The 21199-nt window shown below is 32.5% G+C and overlaps 2 protein-coding genes across 4 annotated transcripts; one reads left to right on the forward strand and one right to left on the reverse strand.

Annotated features, from left to right (window-relative positions):
• The first annotated feature begins 2356 nt into the window (after window positions 1–2356).
• Window positions 2357–8167, forward strand: LOC114313857 (enoyl-[acyl-carrier-protein] reductase [NADH], chloroplastic). Of its 2 annotated transcripts, XM_082899825.1 has the most exons (14): window positions 2601–2619; window positions 2663–2735; window positions 3808–4121; window positions 4957–5066; window positions 5174–5229; window positions 5315–5399; window positions 5489–5536; window positions 5970–6044; window positions 6136–6247; window positions 6383–6434; window positions 6568–6619; window positions 6726–6783; window positions 7494–7592; window positions 7689–8167. In XM_082899825.1, the coding sequence occupies exons 3-14, from the start codon at window positions 3845–3847 to the stop codon at window positions 7841–7843; spliced, it is 1179 nt and encodes a 392-aa protein (XP_082755951.1). In that variant the 5' UTR covers window positions 2601–2619; window positions 2663–2735; window positions 3808–3844; the 3' UTR covers window positions 7844–8167. The 2 variants fall into 2 exon arrangements, with proteins under 2 accessions (XP_028116073.1, XP_082755951.1); XM_028260272.2 differs by having other exon boundaries at window positions 2357–2735; window positions 3795–4121.
• A 2216-nt stretch (window positions 8168–10383) lies between these two features.
• On the reverse strand, window positions 10384–14088 carry LOC114302332 (non-structural maintenance of chromosomes element 4 homolog A-like). Of its 2 annotated transcripts, none has more exons than XM_082897973.1 (7): window positions 13760–14088; window positions 13528–13608; window positions 12301–12562; window positions 12072–12162; window positions 11514–11733; window positions 11328–11419; window positions 10384–10777 (listed from the first exon to the last, which is right to left on the reverse strand). In XM_082897973.1, exons 1-7 carry the CDS (start codon window positions 13899–13901, stop codon window positions 10538–10540), a joined length of 1128 nt encoding a protein of 375 aa, XP_082754099.1. In that variant the 5' UTR covers window positions 13902–14088; the 3' UTR covers window positions 10384–10537. The 2 variants fall into 2 exon arrangements, with proteins under 2 accessions (XP_082754099.1, XP_082754100.1); XM_082897974.1 differs by having other exon boundaries at window positions 11328–11374; window positions 13760–14047.
• Window positions 14089–21199: the final 7111 nt, after the last annotated feature.

Here is a 21199-nt window from a genome sequence, read left to right on the forward strand (position 1 = left end):
TTATCATTGCTGTACTATTTCTTAAAAAGTCTTCTTCCTCCATAATTGTTTTTCTTAAAGTGTTTTTTGAGATTTCTACTAAACATGGCATAACTTTCAGCCTCACTGGAGTTTTCATATTCTTCTTCATTTGATGAGACTTTGAATGCAATTCCACTTTTCTTTTTATTTTCAACATCCTCATGTCCTTTCATGGTGATCTCATGAGTCATAAGGGAACCCATAAGCTTATCCAATCCAAGTGTGGAGAGATTTTTGGCTTCTATAATGGCCATGACCTTTGCTTCCTCATTCTTTAGTAAACACCTAAGAATTTTTCTTACCAACTCACTGTTAGTATAAGTTTTGCCAAGAGATTTCAAAGAGTTTACAATTTCAATAAATCTAGTAAACAACTTGAAATAGATTCATCAGAGTTTATTTTAAACAATTCATAACTATGAACAAGCATATCAATATGAGATTCCTTCACTTGGTTTGTACCTTCATACGTTACCTCAAGTTTGTTCCAAATTTCTTTTGCCGAATCACAAATTGAAATTCTATTATACTAATTGGAGTCTAATCCACAAATAAGGGTGAGTTTGGCTTTAATATTGGCTTGCAATAATTTATGATCTCTCTCATTACATTCATCTTCAATTTTAGGTAAACTAATATTGTCTACTAAATTGGTAGGAATTTTGGACCTTTGGTGACAAAAATTCACATGGCATAATCAATGGCTTGTAGATATAGGGTCATTTTATCCTTCCAATGACTATAGTTGTTTCCGTCAAACAATGGTGGCCTATTTGTGGCTTGTCCTTTAGCTAATGTTGCCATGGATCGAAACTCCTAGATAGTTAAATCTAAAATAAGAGTCTAGGCTCTGATACCAATTGTTATCCAAAAGACAACCTAAGATGGGAGGTGAATTAATTACAATTAAAAATTAATAATACCCTAATAAAAATTATGACTAGCACAATAGATAAATATAGTTAATGAAATAAATTAAAACAAGTGTTCTAACAACTATGTCAGTTAATGATTTTAGCACAGTGAAAATGTGAAAGATAGCTACAACAATTTAAATAAAATAAAGAGACAAGGGAAAGAGAGGCAAACAAATTTATAGTGGTTCGGTTTCAATTCGGCCTACGTCCACTTCTCAAGCTTCACTTGAGATTTTTCACTATGCTCTAACTTCACGGGGGTGCTAGCAACCTCTTTACAAATTGAGCAATCCTTCACGAATTTTGTACAGATTTTCTAAGTCAAGAATACTGAGTGTACTACACTCTTACAATGTTGAAAAGAATGTGTTTTTGCTTTCACAGAAAGCTATAAGAATTATCTATCAAAAATAGATATAAAAATGAAGCTCTGGTTTTTCTGTAAACCTCACACAGGAAATATGGGCTTAAAGCTATACATCTCAGTGTATAATTTCTGAAATAAGATGTAAACAAAAATTGAAGAACACTCATCAGAGAATTTTTCAGAGAATAGATGTGAGTGATTATAGATCAAAGAATATTTTTCAATTTTTTTTATAACTTGTTTACATTAGAGGCTTTGGTATATATAACGAAACTTATAGCCGTTGTATTCATTTGAATTTATAGCTCTTTATAACCGTTGTACTTCCATCATTACCAATTTGAATATTTTCCATTCTATCATTACAAATTTGAATATCTTTCACTTGAACCTTTTGAACCTTTTGAATATAGCCATTTATAGTCGTTGTACTTCCATCATTACTAATTTGAATATCTTCCACCCCATCATTACAAATTTGAATATTTTTCACTTGAACTTTTTGAACTGCTGTTGTGCTGAGCTATTTGAATATCTATTTTGGGCTGTTTGAACTCCTGATTTAATCAAATATTAAATACATTCAAACAGTATTTAGGATAAAAGTTTAGGTGAGAAATAATGGGACAAAATAAATTTTGATTCTATTTTTCTCTTTCAAACATAATTAAATAAATCATCAAAATAAATTTTAGATTCTATTTAAAACATAATTAAATAAATTATCAAAATAAATTTTGAATTCTATTTTTTTTTTCAAATAAATCATTAAAATAAATTTTAATTCTATTTGTCTCTTCTAAATAAATTAAAAATATAATTAAATAAATCATTAAAATAAATAAGTCTAACAAAATCATTGACATAAACAACTTTAACGAAATTGGGAACCCACATTGCTACATAGATGCTAAAACTTATGATAGTGGTGGTATTTATGATAGTGCTGGTATAACATTTAATCAAAATAAAATCAAGCCAATCTAAATAACACTTACCAAAAAAATGAAATTAATTAGTGTACAAGAAAACCCTCGAGACCAAATAATTTAACTTTCCTCCTTTTAGGATTTATGGGTAATTTATCCCTTAATTTTATGAACTAAAATATCTTTTTCCAAAACCTAGAAAATGAATCGGACGGACTGGGCGGGTGAACGGGTCGATGTAAATACCCACTCAGAGAGAGAGAGAGACAGAGCGCCTCGAGAATTCATCGCAACCTTGGGAGTGTGAACTTCTTCTTCTTCTCCTACTTCTAGTACTTCTGGCTCACTCCCAGCCCACATGTTCTGGAGTTGAGAGCCATTAAATTTTCTAGGGTTTCGACAAATTCCAGCTTGATAACAACTAAGCATTTCGTCTTCACTAATTTACATTCAACCCCCACTTCAATCACCACCCACATTGGCTCCTTCGGTCGCACACAGGTTACTTCACTTTCTCTCTCTAAATCAATTCTATATAACTATTTGTACTTGAAGGTGATGAAAATCACTGTTCTATATGTTGATTCTTAGCTTTAATTAGTAGATTTATAAGCAGTATTTATGTTTCTTGATCATAAGCTTTGGTTTCTGAGAAAAACAATAGAGGTAAATTGAAGTCTATTTGGGTTTTTTTTTTTTTTTAGCTTAATTGGAAGATTTACAAGCACCGTTTTTGTAGGTTAGTCATATAAGTATGTTATGTTGTGTTTGGGACATTGTGCTGCTGAGAAAATATGCAAGTCTATTTGGGTTTTTTTTGTGTGTGTGTGTGTGATGTATTTGTGCTTGAAGGAGATAAATAACAGCTAATTGTTGCTTATTTCGTGTAATTAGTAGATCTATAAGCACGAACTATGCTTGGTTGCTGAGAAAATAAATTCAGTGAAAAGAACGAAGTAGGAAACTGAAATGTTGAAATCTTTCCTTTAATTTTATTTTTGATTTCCCAAAATTGACAAATTGCCATAGGCCCTTATGGTTTTGGATAAGCTATGTTGACAACGTAGTTTATGATTCTGGTTTTTACAGGGCAGTTCTAGTTGCGGTATGCAATTACGAATTCCTCATTTATTTGTGAATATTCTTGTACACTCACAATGTTGAGTAGCAAGAGCCAGAATCCTCGTTTGGGATCATTGCACTGGAAAAATGATGTTGTTAACAAAGCTACAATAAGGTTTCATGAGGGCTATTGCAGTCAGTTGAGCAATTAGCTAAATTTGTAAAGTAACCCTCTTTCTATTTAGGGAATCAAACATTATAGAGCCCAAGCTAAATACCTTAATTATGCTCAATTGGGTAGACTTTCTTGCATAGCTTGGTCTCACATGGCAAAGACTTTAACATCAAGTCCATTATTTTAAAAGATCTACCAGTTCTCTTTAATTGTCTCTCTTTCTATTTCTAGTGGTTCTCTGATTTTGCATATGGTGTACTCACTCTGCAAAGATCTTTAAGTTATCAGGAAGATAAATTTTATGTAAAACATTTCTGATTCAGGTATATTGCACAGGTTTCTATTTTCTTCTTCAGGATTTCGTCTTTTGAAAATGGCGGCAACTGCTGCTACTGGCCTGCAAATTGGTGCTGCAAGGCCCTCCATTTCATCTACTAGCAGAATTTTCAAGGCTTGCGCAGCAAGTGTTGGTGCTGATTCTAAAGGGATATCATGGGCTAGGCTTGCTAGTGCTTGTCATATATCATCTCTGCAACATTTTCAGCGCAATTTCATGTCATCTCCTGTAAAATTTGAGAAGGTTGTTACAAGGGCTATGTCTGAATCTGGTGAAAACAAGCCTGCATCAGGGTTACCAATTGATTTGAAAGGTGATTCATGTATTTCCTTAATTTGTGTATATGTTTTTATTGTGGAGTCTCCTATTATGGTTTCTCTGCTTGTAACAAAATGAAATGTTAGTTGATTACTGACTTCCAGCTACTATGAACTACCTTGCAGTGTTTGATTCATATAAATGCTCTAGAGTTGTGTATTATGATTTCCTTGTTTGGATATTCACTACTAGAGTCTAGAACATAACTAGAAGAAGGTCTCATGAACTGGTTCATCATTCTACAAAATCATGGGAGATTAACAGATAACTCTCACAGTGGCATTTCAGTGAACTTTGTGTACTCATCTTCAACAGGGAGTTAAATTTACGTTCATTAAAAATTTAAGTTTTAAATAATGTGAGACATTATGTCAATATTTGCTTGGATCGTTGTCATTTTTGCTATTGGATAATTTTGTAGTTTTGAAAATTTTGACTGCAAGATTGTTGAATACATGGCTTTCATTTGTCACTTTGTTTCTTGATAGCAGTATAACTAAAGTAATATGTAACTGATGATAATGTCATTTTCTATTTGACTTTCCTTGCGTTGGTTGTTCCCTCCTAAAACACTTGTAAAAACAGTTCTCATCCAGTTATCCATGAGTTGTGTCTCAACATAAAAGTTTACTTTCATTAGAATTTATTATGTAATCTGAGAAACTATATCAAATAAATTTCCAAGCCTCTGTCATGTTGCAGTGTCTTCTAATTTTATTCAATTTTGATTGCAAGTCAATTTAGTGGCTTCCTTCTTTGTCTTCTTGTTTTATGATAGAACATTATATCAGTAGTCTTTCATCATCTAAAACTGAAAGTGCTCTTTATAGGTAAAAGGGCATTTATTGCTGGTGTAGCTGATGACAATGGATATGGCTGGGCTATTGCAAAATCTCTGGCTGCTGCAGGTGCCGAAATCCTTGTTGGCACTTGGGTTCCTGTAAGTGGATTGGTTAAGCTCCATGATGGTAGTTTTCACCTTATTTCCAGAGATCTCTTTACTTTTTTCAATTTGTCTGGTTATTGATTAGGAAACTTTTTTTACAGGCTTTAAACATTTTTGAGAGCAGCTTACGACGTGGCAAGTTTGATGAATCACGCGTGTAAGATTTTAGTCTTATGTTTCTGTCTCATGAATGGGCAATGCCTAATAATTGGCCTTTGCTAATGTCAAATTTAATGTTTCAGATTGCCTAATGGTTCTTTGATGGAGATTACCAAAGTATATCCCCTAGATGCAGTCTTTGACAATCCTGAGGATGTACCTGAAGATGTAAAGCAAAAGTGTATAAATTTCATAATGCAGATTAAAAATGATCAAGTATGTTTTCCATTAAATTGTTATGATGTGGCTCCATGCAGATAAAAGCAAATAAGCGCTATGCTGGATCATCCAAGTGGACTGTTCAGGTATATTTTTTCTTCCACTCTCTGCTTTGCATATTTAATTATTGGTAGAGGAGTTTTGAAAGTGTGTAGTTCAAAGGTTCAGAGTCAAATTCCAACTATTCACTTAAAATTGAGGGTAAACCTCATGCCACCACTAAATAGCGAAGCTAAACCTTGTCTTTAACTATACACTGTGCCTGGATGTGAGCCCATGCACAGCTACTGGTTTTATTTTACCTTATGCAAAAAGTCAAATGTTTGAGTGTACCTAGTCCACCCCTTTCAGTTGTTTTGATAATTTAATCTCATTTCAACGCTGATCAACTCAAGCTAATTTTAGGATCTTTTAAGCTTCAAGACATTGTAGATGCTTGAACTTCAAGTTGGTTATTGCAGATCTTGACATGTAAACAACAACCATGATCTCACTATTTGTTTTTGAAATATCTCACAGGAGGTTGCAGAATCTGTGAAACAGGATTTTGGAAGCATTGACATTCTTGTGCACTCACTTGCTAATGGGCCAGAGGTACGTAATTTCTTGTGTGTAGTTTGTCTTTACACCATCATTCTATACATCGTTCATCTTGTTACTTAATAGGGGTAAATTTTGTGTTTAGGTCACTAAACCTCTGTTGGAGACATCCAGGAAGGGATATCTTGCAGCAATATCTGCATCAAGTTATTCCTATGTTTCTTTACTGAAACATTTTATTCCGATTATGAACCCAGGCATGCTTCTCACTCCAATGAGATGATCCGTGCCATCTCTTTATCTTTTGTATCTGTTCTATGTTCTATTTTGATTTTTGGTTTATATGAGTTACTTGGCAACATGGTAGAATCTAAGAATGGTTGTTATTGCAGGTGGGTCCTCAATTTCCCTTACATACATTGCTTCTGAGAGAATCATTCCTGGGTTTGTGTTTATCTTGCTTAGCACATTGTTCTTGTTTCCATACAATAAATTTATTTGATGGATGAGAGTCTTATCTTTGTACTGTATCAAACATGGGCGAGAGTTCTTATTTTTAAACTGTAATCATACACAGTTATGGTGGAGGCATGAGTTCAGCAAAAGCAGCACTAGAGAGTGACACAAAAGTTAGTTCTCCTTTAATTACCTTTGAAGGTTTTGATTGACCTTGATTTTCTGTAGTTTTCCCCTATTTTTATGGTTTTAACAGCACAGATCTATTGATTGAGTCAGGTGCTTGCTTTTGAGGCGGGAAGGAATCATAAGATTAGGGTCAACACAATATCTGCTGGTACTTTGCTCCATCTTCAATTTTTTGTGTTACTCGTTAGAAAAGAAAGGTTATGGAATTCTTTTAGATCCTACCTATCATGTTCAGTGGTAGGTCCGCCGTTCAAAGTTGAGTATTTGCTGAAGTTTAAGAAATGATGTTTGGTGGTTCAACTAATGATGCAACCTTAATGAATGAAGTGTTTACCAACTCTCAGATGTCTCTAATTGATCAGAAAGTTATCTTTCACCACCTCGGCAAGGGCAATGTTCTGCAATTTTACTGTATTCAATTATATTGATTTGTTATATCAAGCCATTGAATCCGTGCATACAGATAAAACTACGTACTACACTATCTTTCCAGAGCATTTTATGTGTGTTAGGACAGGCACACATTAGTTTGTTTGGTTCTTAAACATCTTGAATGTTTCAATTAAGCAGTCGGTTCCTCTTGGGGCTTTTCTTGCTGTTTAAGGTGTCATTATAGTTTTGACCCTTTTGGGTAGCTCTTGTTTTCTCTTGGGACACATTAACTAATGATATAGTTGACACGTTTCCACAAGCACCTTGCGAATTCAACCTTACAATTACTCATTCTGCCATGACAAATAAAATGGCTTAATTCCCTGTCAAAACATGGTGAGACCTTGTATGAACGTGTAAATATCTTACTTGTATTCTTGTTTAGTCAATCTTCTGTCTTTTGACTGGCAAGGGAAAATTTATCAGGTCCATTGAGAAGCCGAGCTGCAAAAGCAATTGGATTCATAGATATGATGATTGATTACTCGTTAGAAAACGCTCCTTTGCAAAAAGAGCTATCTGCAGGTAAATCACCTAGAGCTTGTGCTTTTCCTTGCATTTTCCCCTCCTATAATATTTATCTTGCCCATTATAACTGAGTTTGAGAAACATATGAAACAGATGAGGTGGGAAACACCGCTGCCTTCCTGGTATCGCCATTGGCTTCTGCCATCACTGGTGCTGTTATATACGTTGACAACGGTCTGAATGCGATGGGCGTGGGAGTGGATAGTCCTATATTTAAAGACCTTGATATTCCAAAGAATAAGCATTAGAGGTATCGGATGGTTTACAGGATAGAAGAGGAGATTTGAAATCTTAGGTTAGTGGTGGTGTTGCTGTTTTTCTCTTCTTTAAACCCCCTTATGGTCATCACCCAAGAATGGCTTGGCCAGCCAACCCCATTTTGTCATGAGAGCATCTGTTTCTTCCAAAGGGACTTTCTTCTTGTTTCTGATATAATTATGGAAAAAGATTTTCGAGTATGACTTCCCATTATGTGCTCTTTGTTGAATTTAAAACAATTAATCTCCAACTGTGAAATCCGACGACGAACTTGATAGAATGCAGGAAATACAAACAATTTGATGTGTTTCTCATTTTCTCTGCTCCAATTCTTTTCATGTGGTATTTTTGATGTGCTAAATTTAATGCTCTCAACATTGCCTGTTTGTATTTTCCTGCTGTACTGGCATCTCTGGGCTACATTTGACTAGGTATGATTTAAATCATCGCTCTAAAAACAATCAGTTGAGGCAGTGTTTGGGTATCTCTACTAATACAAGGTGGCCTAATTAATGAGGTTTACTTATTAAGCATGATCCTCCTGGTGTTGTGGATGCGCAAACCCTTCTTAGAGTAATTTCATTTTTCACTAGCTAAAATATAAAAAGAGATATTTCTTATTTACTAGCTAAAAGATATTTCTTTATTTTGTCTAATATATTTTTATTAAATTTTTTATCTATATACACCAACGTTATTTTTTATTTTACAAATCATACATAAACTATTTAAAGAGCTTCCCAATGCTCTTCAAATGCAGTTAATTTTGAATTTTTTTTGTTAAAATAACTATTGTAATAGCTAATTTGTTTAGAGTGACTAAATTATGATGATAATAACTATAATAGCTAACAAGCTTTATTTAAAGAGTCTCTTGGAGATCCTCTAAGAGCAGTTCCAACAATAATCTTCATTTTCTACTACTTAAAATATTAAAAAAAGGAATTCTTTATTTTGCCTAATTTTTTTTTTTATTATTTATATACTCCAAAGTTACTCTATTTAATCTATCTATATATATTGTTTAAAAAGCCTTCCAAAGCTCTTCAAATGTAATTAACTTCGAAAAATTTTGTTAAAATAACTATTGTAATAACTAGCCCCATTGCATATTTTGAGGAGATTAAAAATTAATTTTTTGCCTTTTTTTTGAGGAAATATGTAAAAAAACAGAGAACTAATGTGACTCAAAAAAATCAAAAAATTAACTTTTAATCCAATTGCTAATAGTTGGCAAACCTCATTTAAAGAGTCTTTGAAATATCCTAACTCTTTTTTCTTTCTTAACAGTACATTTCGATTGAGGGTAGAAGGGGAACTAGATTTGGAATTTCATTTGGTGATTATCTGGACCGAGGGAACTTCTATTTGCACACACTATATCCCCTCTTTTCACACACTTAATGAGAGAGTATATTGAAAAGTTGTGTATGAAAGATGTATGAAGAAAGAGAGAGTGGTGTATGAAAATAGATGCTCCCCGGACTGATTCAGTCAGGTATTGAAAACATTGGCCTTGGGCACGGTAGTTGCATTCATTTCCTTGGCTTTAGTGTGCCAGGCCCTGCATGAATCACTTACTGACTTACCACGACAATCAAGAGAAAGAGAGAGTACTGTAACCACTTTTACGACTTACCACAATCAACGATTCTAGTTAGAATGAAGTCAATTTCAACCAAAATAAATTGGGTCTGGCTTTGGTCTAGTCTATCATTGGATTCGATTATGCTGTTGGGCCTGTGGGAGCCACCACGGGTCCCGTTTTGAAAATCTGAATCGTTCAATGTGTAGAACTCTTCAAGTACTATATGTTTATAAAAAATCACGTTGATCGAATATCGATAGCTATGTGATCAAATCAATTTTGTATAAAAAAAATGGACGGTAAATAAATTAATAGTTGACAAAAAACTAATTTGATCACATAGCTATCGATATCCGATCAACGTAATTTTTTACAAGCATATAGTACTCGAAGAGTTCTACACATTCAACAGTTCAGATTTTCAAAACGGGACTCGTGGTGGACCTTCACGAACCCAACAGCACAATCCAGTCCGATGATGAATTGGACCAAAGCCAGACCGAGAAAATTTTTCCCCACTGAGCACCCTAGAGTCCAGACACCAAACCTCTGACCAAGGGAAAATGTAATACAAAAGTTAGAACCTAACTAAGAAACTAATCAGCTTGCTTATTTTCATTTTTCAGAAAATTTTACTTTTTAATTTTTACTGAATTTTTATAATATTTTAAGCAATTTTTTTACTTTTTAGACACACCTAACATAAATACACCTAAAAAATAAAAAAAAATTATAAAAAAAATCTTTTAAAAATTCACTAAATATCAAAAATACAAAAAAAAACAAAAATTCAGTACATTTTTTATATTTTTATGTATTTATTAATTTTTAAAAATATTTTTTCACAATTTTTTTACTTTTTAGATGCATCTAACTAAGGTGCATCTAAAAAAGTAAAAAAAATATTTAAAATTTAAAAAATATTTACTAAAAACAAAAAAATACGAGAACTAAAAAATTTAATTTTTTAAAAACTTAATCCAGAAAACTCAAACCAAACACGCTGAATAGTAGATAAACAAAAACTTATCTACCTGCCTAGTTACTATATACATCACAAATCATATTCCAAAACATATATATTTACGGCGAGGCATCAAACAGAAAGGAACTCAAGTTTACGCTTGCACCTCCGGATGCCACTATTGGCATCACCAATCCCAGAAGAGTCTCCAACAACAACTGATAGGTTCTTTACAGTCGCCAGATGCTGCAATGGTGCCTGACAATCATTTGCATTTGCAGCCGCTGGCTTCCCTTGGGAACAACTGCCAATGTTCGAAAAATCCCTATGGGGCATCAACTCCTCTCCAACTGCCAAAAAATCCATCATCAACTGCAAAACCACACACATATACAAGCACAAATTACATTTGTAGGAAATAAACAATCGAAGCACATAAAGAATTTTCAAAAAGATGTTAATAATTACATAGTTCACAAAACAGATAATGGTTTGTGTACCCACTCAATAATAAGGGGGTATATGCTTCAATGGTTCGAAAAATTAGAATTTTTTTGAGTAAATCATAAAACACTATTGGTCGGGTACACAATCACATGCTATTCTGCACCCATGTAATAATAATCTCTCCACTTGAATAAAGTATTGGGAGTCGACAGACAAATACTTGCTTTCCAAATTTTCATCATAAAGATGACAATATAAAAGAGGTTGATGACCACCACATAATTCACAAGACAAACAAAGCTAGAACAGAGTATTTGGACAGACAAATACTTAAAACTTTAAAAAAATCATCATAAAGATGACATTTATACCCAATCTAACATCTAAGTTCTAGAGAAGTTTCATACCATCTCATTTACATGACGATTTCTATTTATATGCACATCAATTACAATAAAATTCTTTAGTTTTGTACCTTCCAATCCTTGAAATCATATCTGAAGACAAAATGGCTGTAAGCAACTTTACCCGACATAACAGAAGGGGCATCAGCAGCATTTGTTGGCGCTGAAAAGAAAGTCAATAACTACAAATATAATACAAAAACAAATAACTAAACAATATTCTCAAATGGATGTTGTTATGAGTTGTTGTGTCTTACAAACAAGATGAGAGCCCTTTTCATCCACAGCCATTAAAACCCGCCCATCTTTGACCAAGAAAGACAGAGCAAATAAATTTTCCACTGTCTGTGCAAAAGATTTTCTATTCAATATCAAACTTTCAAGTTTAACCCTTCTCTTGCTCTTCAAGATGTTGAACATGGTCAACATATTCTCGTCAGTATCTGTCCTCTTTTCTTCTGCCCCAGTATTACCGAGCTATTGTAACAAGAAATTTACATGAATGAATACATACTGTTGAAAGAACCTGGCACCATTACTAGATTTGAATTTTATGAGTTAAAATCTCATGTATAAATAATGCAATGCACTCACAAAAGATTATTCGACTACACAAATATTAGAATGATCTAAAGAAATAAATCATCATAGTAAACAACTAAAATTGTGTGTCTAAGTACTTAACGCTGTTACATTCCTAAAAATTATGTAAAGAAATTTGAGAAATTTAGCACTTGGTAAATAAACAAATGCTAAAACTTGAAAATCATCAAGTTTTCCACAGTCAATATATATAGCAACACAATTATATATACCTGTTGGGGCTGAGAACTTTCAGTTTGTTTTGCCCGTTTTCTGTAAACTGCAACGTTCCGCTGCTTAACTTCAGTTTGCATGGGTCCAAGCCTTGAGTGAAATAGGGAAAACAGAAAGTGTTAACAAGACAAAAAGTCGCTTACAAATAAAGATGATGAGATGAGGAAGCAAAAAGCCCCTTAGTTATTGCTGACTTTTTTTAGATTAGAGAGGGGTGACCACACTCACATGGTGCAACACCCTCGGAAATTCTTGAAAATGGGTGAAACAGCAAAGCCAATTTCTTTCCAGAGGATAGAGTTCTTGTGGGCAGCTTCAAAGTCCGAGGTTCCTTTTCTTCCTTGTACTTTTGTGAAGTCTCTCAGCAAACATGATATGAAATCCGATGGAGTAACACCTCCTCCGATATGTGATTTAACAGAGGTCAACAAAGTCCTAGAAAGATTCATTAGAGCCTCTCCATCTGCAACTTGCTCCCTTGGCTTCTGAACTGAAAAAATAAATAAATTTTTTAAAAATAAATAAATGTAGTTGCAATGCCTACAAACCACCTTACATGTGATCTTTTGGAAAACCTTCACGCGCCCTACTCATATAAAAAATTAATGCGTTCAAAGAAGGTCTATAGAGACTGTTCACAGCAACAACATTTTCTAATTATCAACTTCAAAGCAAAGTAACTAATCTTTGGAACCAAAACATATAGCAAGATCCTTTTCAAACATAAAATTTCAGTTATAGCTATATATATATGTAGACAACCAAACAATTTGATAAGCTATCAAAATTTGAAAAACAAGATGGCTATGCAAAAATCTACCACTTGCACAGCATAACCATACAAATTTGTCGGTAAAAATGATTTCAACTTTCAAGTGTACTGATATACATAATTATCATCAAACAATTTGTCACTATTGATTTTGGAAACACATAAATGTTGTTTGCCTTCTAAAGTGTGCTACAAAATTCTATTAAAATTGTCTCTGAACATGAAATTGATTAGTTGACATATCTAAACAAGTGAACAATCTGTAATGCCAATCGAATTTATTACACAATTTTTTATTGATAATACAAAACAACCCACATTCATGAACAATTTGTACCGCATAACCCTAAAAACCATTTGCTCAAAATTGATTCATACCAATATACTTCAATTTTGAACCAAAAAAGAAAAAAGAAAGAGGACAAACTACAACTATGCACATTATACAAAGTATCATGTGTTTACTCTACTGGAGCAAGTCTAAAGGCGCCTTGGGGAGGTTCCATTTAAATAAGTAAATAATTAGGGTTTAGGGTTTAAAGTCTTCATATAGCAAAACAAAATAAAAGGAAAAACACCAATAATAACTATTCACTAAAAAATTCAATACAACCCCCTCTATTTATCATGTTGATAATTTTCTTCAATAATAGAACATGAGAGAGAGAGAGAGAGAGAGAGACCATGTTTATGCAAGTCCTCCACTTGAGTCATGATGGACTGGAACTTGTTCGAATCCACACTTGATATATCATCTCTTTTTTCTACACATCATCATCATCATCATCATCATCATTGATTATTAAAAATATAAAACAAAACAATATATTTAAATAAATAAATAAGTAATCAAACAAAACCCAGAAGTAGAAAAATAGAAGAAGAAGAAGAAGAAGAAGAAGAAGAAGAAAATACCGCGAATAACATGGATGATCTTGAGGTATTGAGAACGAATAAGTCTCCGACACGCATTGTCTTGATGAGTGAACTTGTCAACCGACGATGACTCACCTCTGTTTCCTCCGACTACCTTCACCTTCGCTAAACTCTCCTCCATGATTTTCGACTTTGAAGAAACTATTTTTGAAAAAAGAGGCTCTCCCTCTCCCTCCTCAACCCATGAAATTTTGAATATGATGAATATGATTCTTCTTATGATGGAGTGGTGTGCAACACCTATCCTAACCTAACGATTGGGGTCTAGGCCTATTTTCGCAATAAAAAATACAACAATGATTTATCCCACTAAAACATCACCACAAATAGTACTAATGCATTAAAAAAAAAAAAAAAAAACACAATTCCAAGATCAAAATATCACATCATTAATGGCGGGACCCACTGCCACCTAATTAGTGGGAGCACTAATTAGTGGGAGCAAGCATTTTTCCAAAAAATATTAGACATCAAGAATTCTATCAAAATTTTTATTAAGGGATTTTTGGAAAGTGATAATTCACTTCTTAGATTATAACTTATTTTTTTTTTTCTCACAAAAAATTAATTATAATCAATTTTTTACCAAAAAGTTAATTATAACTATTTTTCTAAAATAATCCTAAATATCTTACATAAAAGATATTTGGCAAGACTTTTGAGAACTATAATATTACTTTTTGGCAATAAAAAAAATCACTTCCTTCTAATTTTGGTTGTTTTTAGTAATTTTTTAAAAATTATATCAACATTTTTTATTTTTTTCGATTTGTCTTGTCAAGAATAATTTAAAAAGTTTTTTTTTTTAAATATTAAAGACGAAATTAAGTAAAAAAATTATTTAGTGCTTGATTGGCATATGTTAAAATAGCACATGTTGTTTTAGCACATCATTTTATTTGGGTCACAATTATCTTTTTTGAGTGATATTACCTCTCTACCACATCATTTCAAACTTAATTCATATTTCACATTTTTTAGTAAAAAATCAAAAAGTATACTAATCTAACAATTCCTTATTTTGACTTATTTTTGTTTTTCTTAGATTTCTTTTAAATTAAAAAAAAATCAATTTGTTTCGTTAAAATCTAAAACCTTAAAAATAAAAATAAAAATAAAAATTTACTAAACAAAAAAAATAAATAAAAAATACCCATTACCAAAACACGTAAGAGCGTCCACAGTGGAGATGCTAAGGATAGTTTTAGTGTCAGTTTTTAAGTTTTAGCTAGGGAAGGGAAGTGTTTGGTTTAGATCTGTTAAAGTGTGTGTTAGTGGTGTGTATTAGTGTCAGTTGTTAAGTTGTTTGTTATTTGTAGTGAGCGTTTTACCTAGGGGAGGGAAGCGTTTTATTGGTCTTACCGGTTGACCGGCCGGACGTCCGGCCCGTTAACCAGTCAACGGTGAATTATTTTATTTTTATTTTTTTTGCTTGTTGAGATTTTTTTTTTGGACTTGAAATTTAGTTTTGGGCTTAAAATTTTTGATTAAACTAAATTATTTATTTATTTTATTTATTATATACACACACACACATATATATATATATATATATATATTTAGCACACACTTTAACACACCCCTTAACACATCCATTGCACCACCACTCACTCTCTAAAATTAATAAACTCTTAGGCCACGTTTGTTTGGCGGATTAGGTTGGATAGGATTGTTAGTAAAGGGATAGTTAGTGAAGAGATTGTTAATGTGGGGATTGTTAGTGAGTGGATTAAGTAAAAGTGCGTTTGTTTTGATGGAAGTGGGAGAGATGGTTAGTGATGAGATTGTTAAATTATTTTTATATAAAATAAAAACATATATATATTTCTATATTAAAAAAAATTCTAAAACAAGTACAATTTTTTTTTTTTTTACAATAATATGCTGCACTTGGGTAAAAAAAGAAAGAAAAAGAATACATTTATTTTTTCAATCACCGCACTATTTTTCTAATCTCATACTCTCGCCAACTTTGGTAATCCTACTGTGTAATGGGATTACTAATCTGGCTGGATAAATAATCCCACCATTGATATGGGATAACAAACATGCTTTCAAAATCCCAACCTTACTACCAGTCCAATCCCACCACTAATGCAGGATAACAAACATGACCTTGACACATCTTAACAAATATTTTTAAGTCTAATTTTTATTATTTTTTATCATATAACAGACTTTAATAAATCTTTTTAGCTATCCTATTGCGGATGCGGATGGCATAAGAGTAGCTTAGCTGGGGGTGGTTTTCCACGTAAATGTGATGATGACGGGGGTGTTTTCCACGTAAATGGTGATTGTGTGTATCCTTAGCTTGTCAACCAAGTTTCCCAAGGTATGTTACTTGTTTTGAAAAACTATTCAGCTGGTTTGGTTTTGATTTTTAATTTTTTTTTTATTTTTAATAAATTTTTTTAATATTTTAAATAATTTTTTTTATACATATTTAATATAAATAAACTTAAAAAGTACAATATTTTTGAAAAAAATCTTCAAAAAATTTATTAAATACCAAAAATATAAAAAATAAAAAATTATATTTTTCATATTTTTTTATATTTATTAATTTTAAAAAATATTTTTTTATAAATATTTTACTATTTAGATATATCTAAGTAAGGTACATTTAAAAAAGTTAAAAAAAATTATTTAAAATTTTAAAAATATTTACTAAAACTAAAAAAATACGAAAAACAAAAAACTCAGGGTGTGCTTGGTTTGTGTTTTGAGATAAATTTAAAAAAAAAAAATTTGGAAAAAAGTTTAGAATTTTTTTTGATTTGTTTGGTTGTATATTTTGAAAATAGTTTTGTAGTTTGGGATGATTTTATATTTTGTTGTAGTTGAGTAGATGTGTGTGAGAAAAAAAGTGATTGAGAATAAGAGAGGATAGAAAAAAAGTAATTGATTGATGTGTAAGAAAAAGTGTGATTTTGGAAAAAAAAAATCAAAAAATTTCCAACCATTTTTTTGAATTTTTTTTCAAAAATTATGTTTTGAAAGTTAAACCAAACAAGTTTCAATTCCTAGAAAAACTAAAACCAAACACGCTGATTGATTAGTCTTGAGGCACCACGTGACAAGATCAATCACAAATTTCATAATCTCTCGTATTTTTTAATCACTTAATACAAAATCATGAATATTACCCCCTCTATCAATCACCATGTATATAGAGTATCACGCGGCGCTGCCCTTAGACCAACTAATAACTTCTCATTACTTTATGATAAATTATAAATACATCTTTAAAGTTGTTTAAAATACAGATTATTCTCTATAATTTTGAAAATTATAATTTGTCTCTTTAAATTTTTAATCATACATAAATGATCAATTTTATTAATATTAATAAATTATAAAATCAATTAATATTTTTTATGGTAAATTACACTTACACCCCTGAGGTTTGTGTTTAACACATATCACTCCTGATGTTTGAGAAATTACACTGACCCCCTGTCATTGTAATAATTTAGACGGAATTAACATTGGTATCAAAAAGATATTAAATTCATACACTCTCTTTTTTCTTATTTTGCTTTACTTCTTTTGTTTGTTTTTTTGTTTGTTTCTTTTTTTAATCTTTTTGTTTTTAATGTAATTTCCTCTTTTTTTTACCAAAAAATATTATTTTTTATATGAATAGGGGGTTTGTGAAATGAGACTATTAACCACGTGGGTGAAAATATAATTTCTATAACATCAAGGTAGGATCTAATCTGACCAAACCTCAAGTGTCAATGTAATTTACCCTAGATTTTAATGATATTATAAACATATTTTAATTAATAATCTAAGAAAATTTATTATTTTATAGGAATGTAGTTAAGATTTTTTTTCTTTTAATTTTGTTAAGTAAAAAAATTATGATAAAAAAGTATTTATAATTAATAGAATTACATTGGGTAATTCGTATTTTAAACAAACCAGTATTTATAATTTAGCCTATTATTTGCAACCTCATAATTTTAAGAGTAAATAAAAATTGGGAAATTTTTTTTATTTGGTTGAGTTAGATTTTTTAAATTTTGTTCATTAGAAACTAATTTATTTAAAAAAAACAAAAAAAAAACAAGCGAACAATGAGTGATTTTTCTATTTATTTTACCAAACTAATTAAATTTTTGCAGAATCACAATTAGAAAATACAATTTTATTCTCAAATCATAATTTTAAAACTAAACCAAACGCAACCTAGGATTGTTTTTGATAATTGACTTTTTTAGTAACTTTTTACAAAAATATGTGAAAAAAATAAAATAAAAAGGAGAGTCAATTTTTTTTTTTCTAATAATTTTTTGACTAAAATAAATAATTGCCAAAATGGGTCTTAACCAAACAAAGCACTCTCAATGTAATTTTTACACTTTCTATTTTTATTTTTATTATATAGTTTGGATACGAAGACAAGATTTGTGAGCAGGTCTAGTTTTAAAAAATCTTGTCCAAGTTTGTGATCTCTTTGTATTCATAAAATTAGTTAGTGTGTTTAGTTTCAGATTTTTAAAAATTGAGTTTTTTTTTCATGTTTTTTTATTTTTATTGAATATTTTAAAAATATTAAGTAATTTTTTTATTTTTTTAAATGCACCTTACTTAGATGTATCTAAATAGGAAAATATTCATGAAAAAATATTTTAAAAAAATAATAAATACACAAAATTAAGAAAAATGTACTGAATTTTGGGTTTTTTTATAAATATTTTTGGTATTTAGTGAATTTTTTAAAGATTTTTTTTCACAAATATTATACTTTGTAAGTGTATTTATGTTAGGTGTGTCTAAAAGTTCAAAAAAAATTTGCTTAAAATATTAAAAAATCATTGAAAACAAAAAAATACAGAAAATAAAAAATTATATTTTTTTAAAAAGTGTTTTCTAAAAATCAAAACCAAACAAGCTGATTCATTTCTCACACATTTTAATACATTTTTTCTTCCTGTTCACCAAAACTATAGACAATTCAAAGAAGTTCTAGTGAACCATTTAATTTATGAAAAAGTTCTAGTGAACCATATATTGTGAACAAATATAATATTATCTTTCGCTAGAACAAATATAAGTTCTAGTGAACCATTTTCACTGCTACAATTTAACATAATTATAAAAATCGCATAAATATTATGTTGTAGCAGTGAAAATAATCAATTTTCATAAATTTATACCCGCTAATAATTAAAAGGTCTTAAGATCTTAGATTAAAAGAGAGGATTGCAATACAATAGATAAATAATCTTGGAACTTTTGACTGAAATGATGTGTACACCATATTTGTTTTGTCATGAAATTAAATGTTTAAAAATGACTATTCTAGTGAATTTCATGTTTAGTTAGATGTTTGAAAATTATTTACAATAACAATGCTAAACTTGAATACAATTATAAAAATATATTTCTATTTATGATTTTGCTAACACTATAAAAAAAAAGACAAAAAAAAAAAAAAAAAAACAGGAAGACATAAACATGTCATGATTAATTTACATATATGTTTGAAAAAATTCAACGTGCTTTTAAAAAAAAGAAAAAAATTTCTTTGAACATTAAAAAGTATATTTCCTTTTGAGAGGGTAATTTTTGGGAAAGAATTGGGTCGAGCTGTGAATTGGGCCCTGCGGCCCAAAGTGTGAAGGAATCGGTAAGAAGCCGTAGTGATATTTCGGCCCAGTAGAGGCATAGATACTCCGGTCCAGGAGAAGTGTAGTTATTCCGGCCCAGGAGAGCTGTGGTTACTCCGGTTCAAGAATGTGTAACGCAACTCCGGTCCGGTGGCAATTTGAAGTAAGTCCGGCCTTACATTTAGTCTGGTCGTGTCATAATTTGGTTAGGTCGGTCAGAACTTGCTACTTGGAAGTTTGATCTAAACACACCATGGTTGAACAGGGGAAAGCCGAGATAAGGAGTTGGAGGAGAAGACCGAGCTAAGGACAGTTCGGCCTTCTCTGTGGCTCTTCATAGCCAAGCTTATTTCGGTCATATAGTAGTTCGGCCATGGTGAAAACCATCCCACTTGGTTTAAGCAGTGGGGGAGGGTGTAAAAGGATAAGCATTATCCTTAGGAGTATGAATCCTAGGAGGACTCTGCATGGAGAAATACAAGTCCTACTAGGATTGTGCCACAGGAAACTTATAAAAGCTCACAAACATCACCTTGGAGGAGGTAATTGAACACAATTTTTTCTAAGAACATAGAGCTTTGTCTATTTGTCAAGTTTTCTGACTTAGGCATCGGAGAGGTTTCCGGCACACACCCGCCGGCTAGCTCACGTTTGTGTTTTCAGGTGACAAAGCAACGTCGTACGGAGGAGCGTGGACTTGTTCAACAGGATTTTACGAGGAGAATTATTTCCTCCTCGTACAATTGGCGCCGTCTATGGGAACAAACAGACAAGAACAAAAACCTCTTGACTAAGCTTCTCATTTTCTCAATCAATGGCACACATTGAAGAACTACCGCAGTCCGCCGTCGACGGGCTAACTCCAGACGGGGGCGCAAGGCGAGAAGGATTACCCTCTGTCCCTCCTATGGCAGATCTGGAGCCCCAACAACATAACTCCAGGAGGAGTGGCAGGGGAAGGCGGAATAACAGCCCTCGTCACTCTCAAAGTCCTGACAGGCAAAGGAGGAGAATTGATCCTCAAGCCCTGGAGGATCGCGTGAAGGAGCAAGATGAACTAATTCGGAAGATGACGGCGGACATGGAGGCTTTGAAACGCCAGATGAAGACTAAAGATGTGGCGATAGGAGAGGGGCGCAAGCACAAGACGCCCCCTCGCCACTCAGAGAATCGTAGTAGGAATATTACACCCTCCCACGGAGAAAGCAGAAGCCTCAGGACAGGCGACACTCATTCCTTATCCTCCAGAACTCGTCACTCCAGGTCTGAGAGGACGAGATCCGAAAGATCATACACTGAAGGAAGCACGTATTGGCCTTCGTACTCACACCAAACCAGATCTAGACAGACAGAGCTGCCCAGGTCATCCGACCTACGAACCGTGCTCGAAGAAAAAGCACGATGCAAGGAGGATGCCAGGGCACGCGATCCACACAGAGTCTCTGCCTTACAACGGTTGGCTCCTCGGACGCATGGAAGCGTCGAGGTTGGAATGCCAATACCGCACCCAGCATATGAACCAACGGACAAAGCCTTAGCAAGACTACAGACTTCGCCGTTTGTTCCTGCAATTGAAAACGCAACCCTACCATCAGGCTTCCTTCAGCCGAAATTCACTACATATGAAGGGAAGACAGACCCATATTCACACTTGAGCCATTTTCGCCAAGTCATGGCTGTGTACAAGCGAAACGAGGCCTTAATGTGTATACTCTTCCCGTCAAGCCTTGGCGACCTAGGCTTGACTTGGTTCGAAAAGCTCCCAGAGGGCAGCATAGCCTCCTGGGCCCAATTGGCA

Source organism: Camellia sinensis, chromosome 12 (assembly GCF_055761805.1).
Source record: "Camellia sinensis isolate YWXY chromosome 12, ASM5576180v1, whole genome shotgun sequence".
In the NCBI taxonomy this organism is placed as follows: Eukaryota; Viridiplantae; Streptophyta; class Magnoliopsida; order Ericales; family Theaceae; genus Camellia; species Camellia sinensis.

Excerpts from the sequence above, each read along its gene's own strand:
- LOC114302332 (XM_082897973.1), bottom strand. The coding sequence starts at position 13,901 with ATGGAGGAGAGTTTAGCGAAGGTGAAGGTAGTCGGAGGAAACAGAGGT. Across the intron at positions 13,609-13,759 it reads GATCATCCATGTTATTCGCG|AAAAAAGAGATGATATATCA; the intron begins GTATTTTCTTCT and ends GATGATGTGTAG. Across the intron at positions 10,778-11,327 it reads ATGATTTCAAGGATTGGAAG|TTGATGATGGATTTTTTGGC; the intron begins GTACAAAACTAA and ends GTGGTTTTGCAG.
- LOC114313857 (XM_028260272.2), top strand. The coding sequence starts at position 3,845 with ATGGCGGCAACTGCTGCTACTGGCCTGCAAATTGGTGCTGCAAGGCCC. Across the intron at positions 5,230-5,314 it reads AAGTTTGATGAATCACGCGT|ATTGCCTAATGGTTCTTTGA; the intron begins GTAAGATTTTAG and ends TTAATGTTTCAG. Across the intron at positions 6,045-6,135 it reads CACTTGCTAATGGGCCAGAG|GTCACTAAACCTCTGTTGGA; the intron begins GTACGTAATTTC and ends TTTTGTGTTTAG.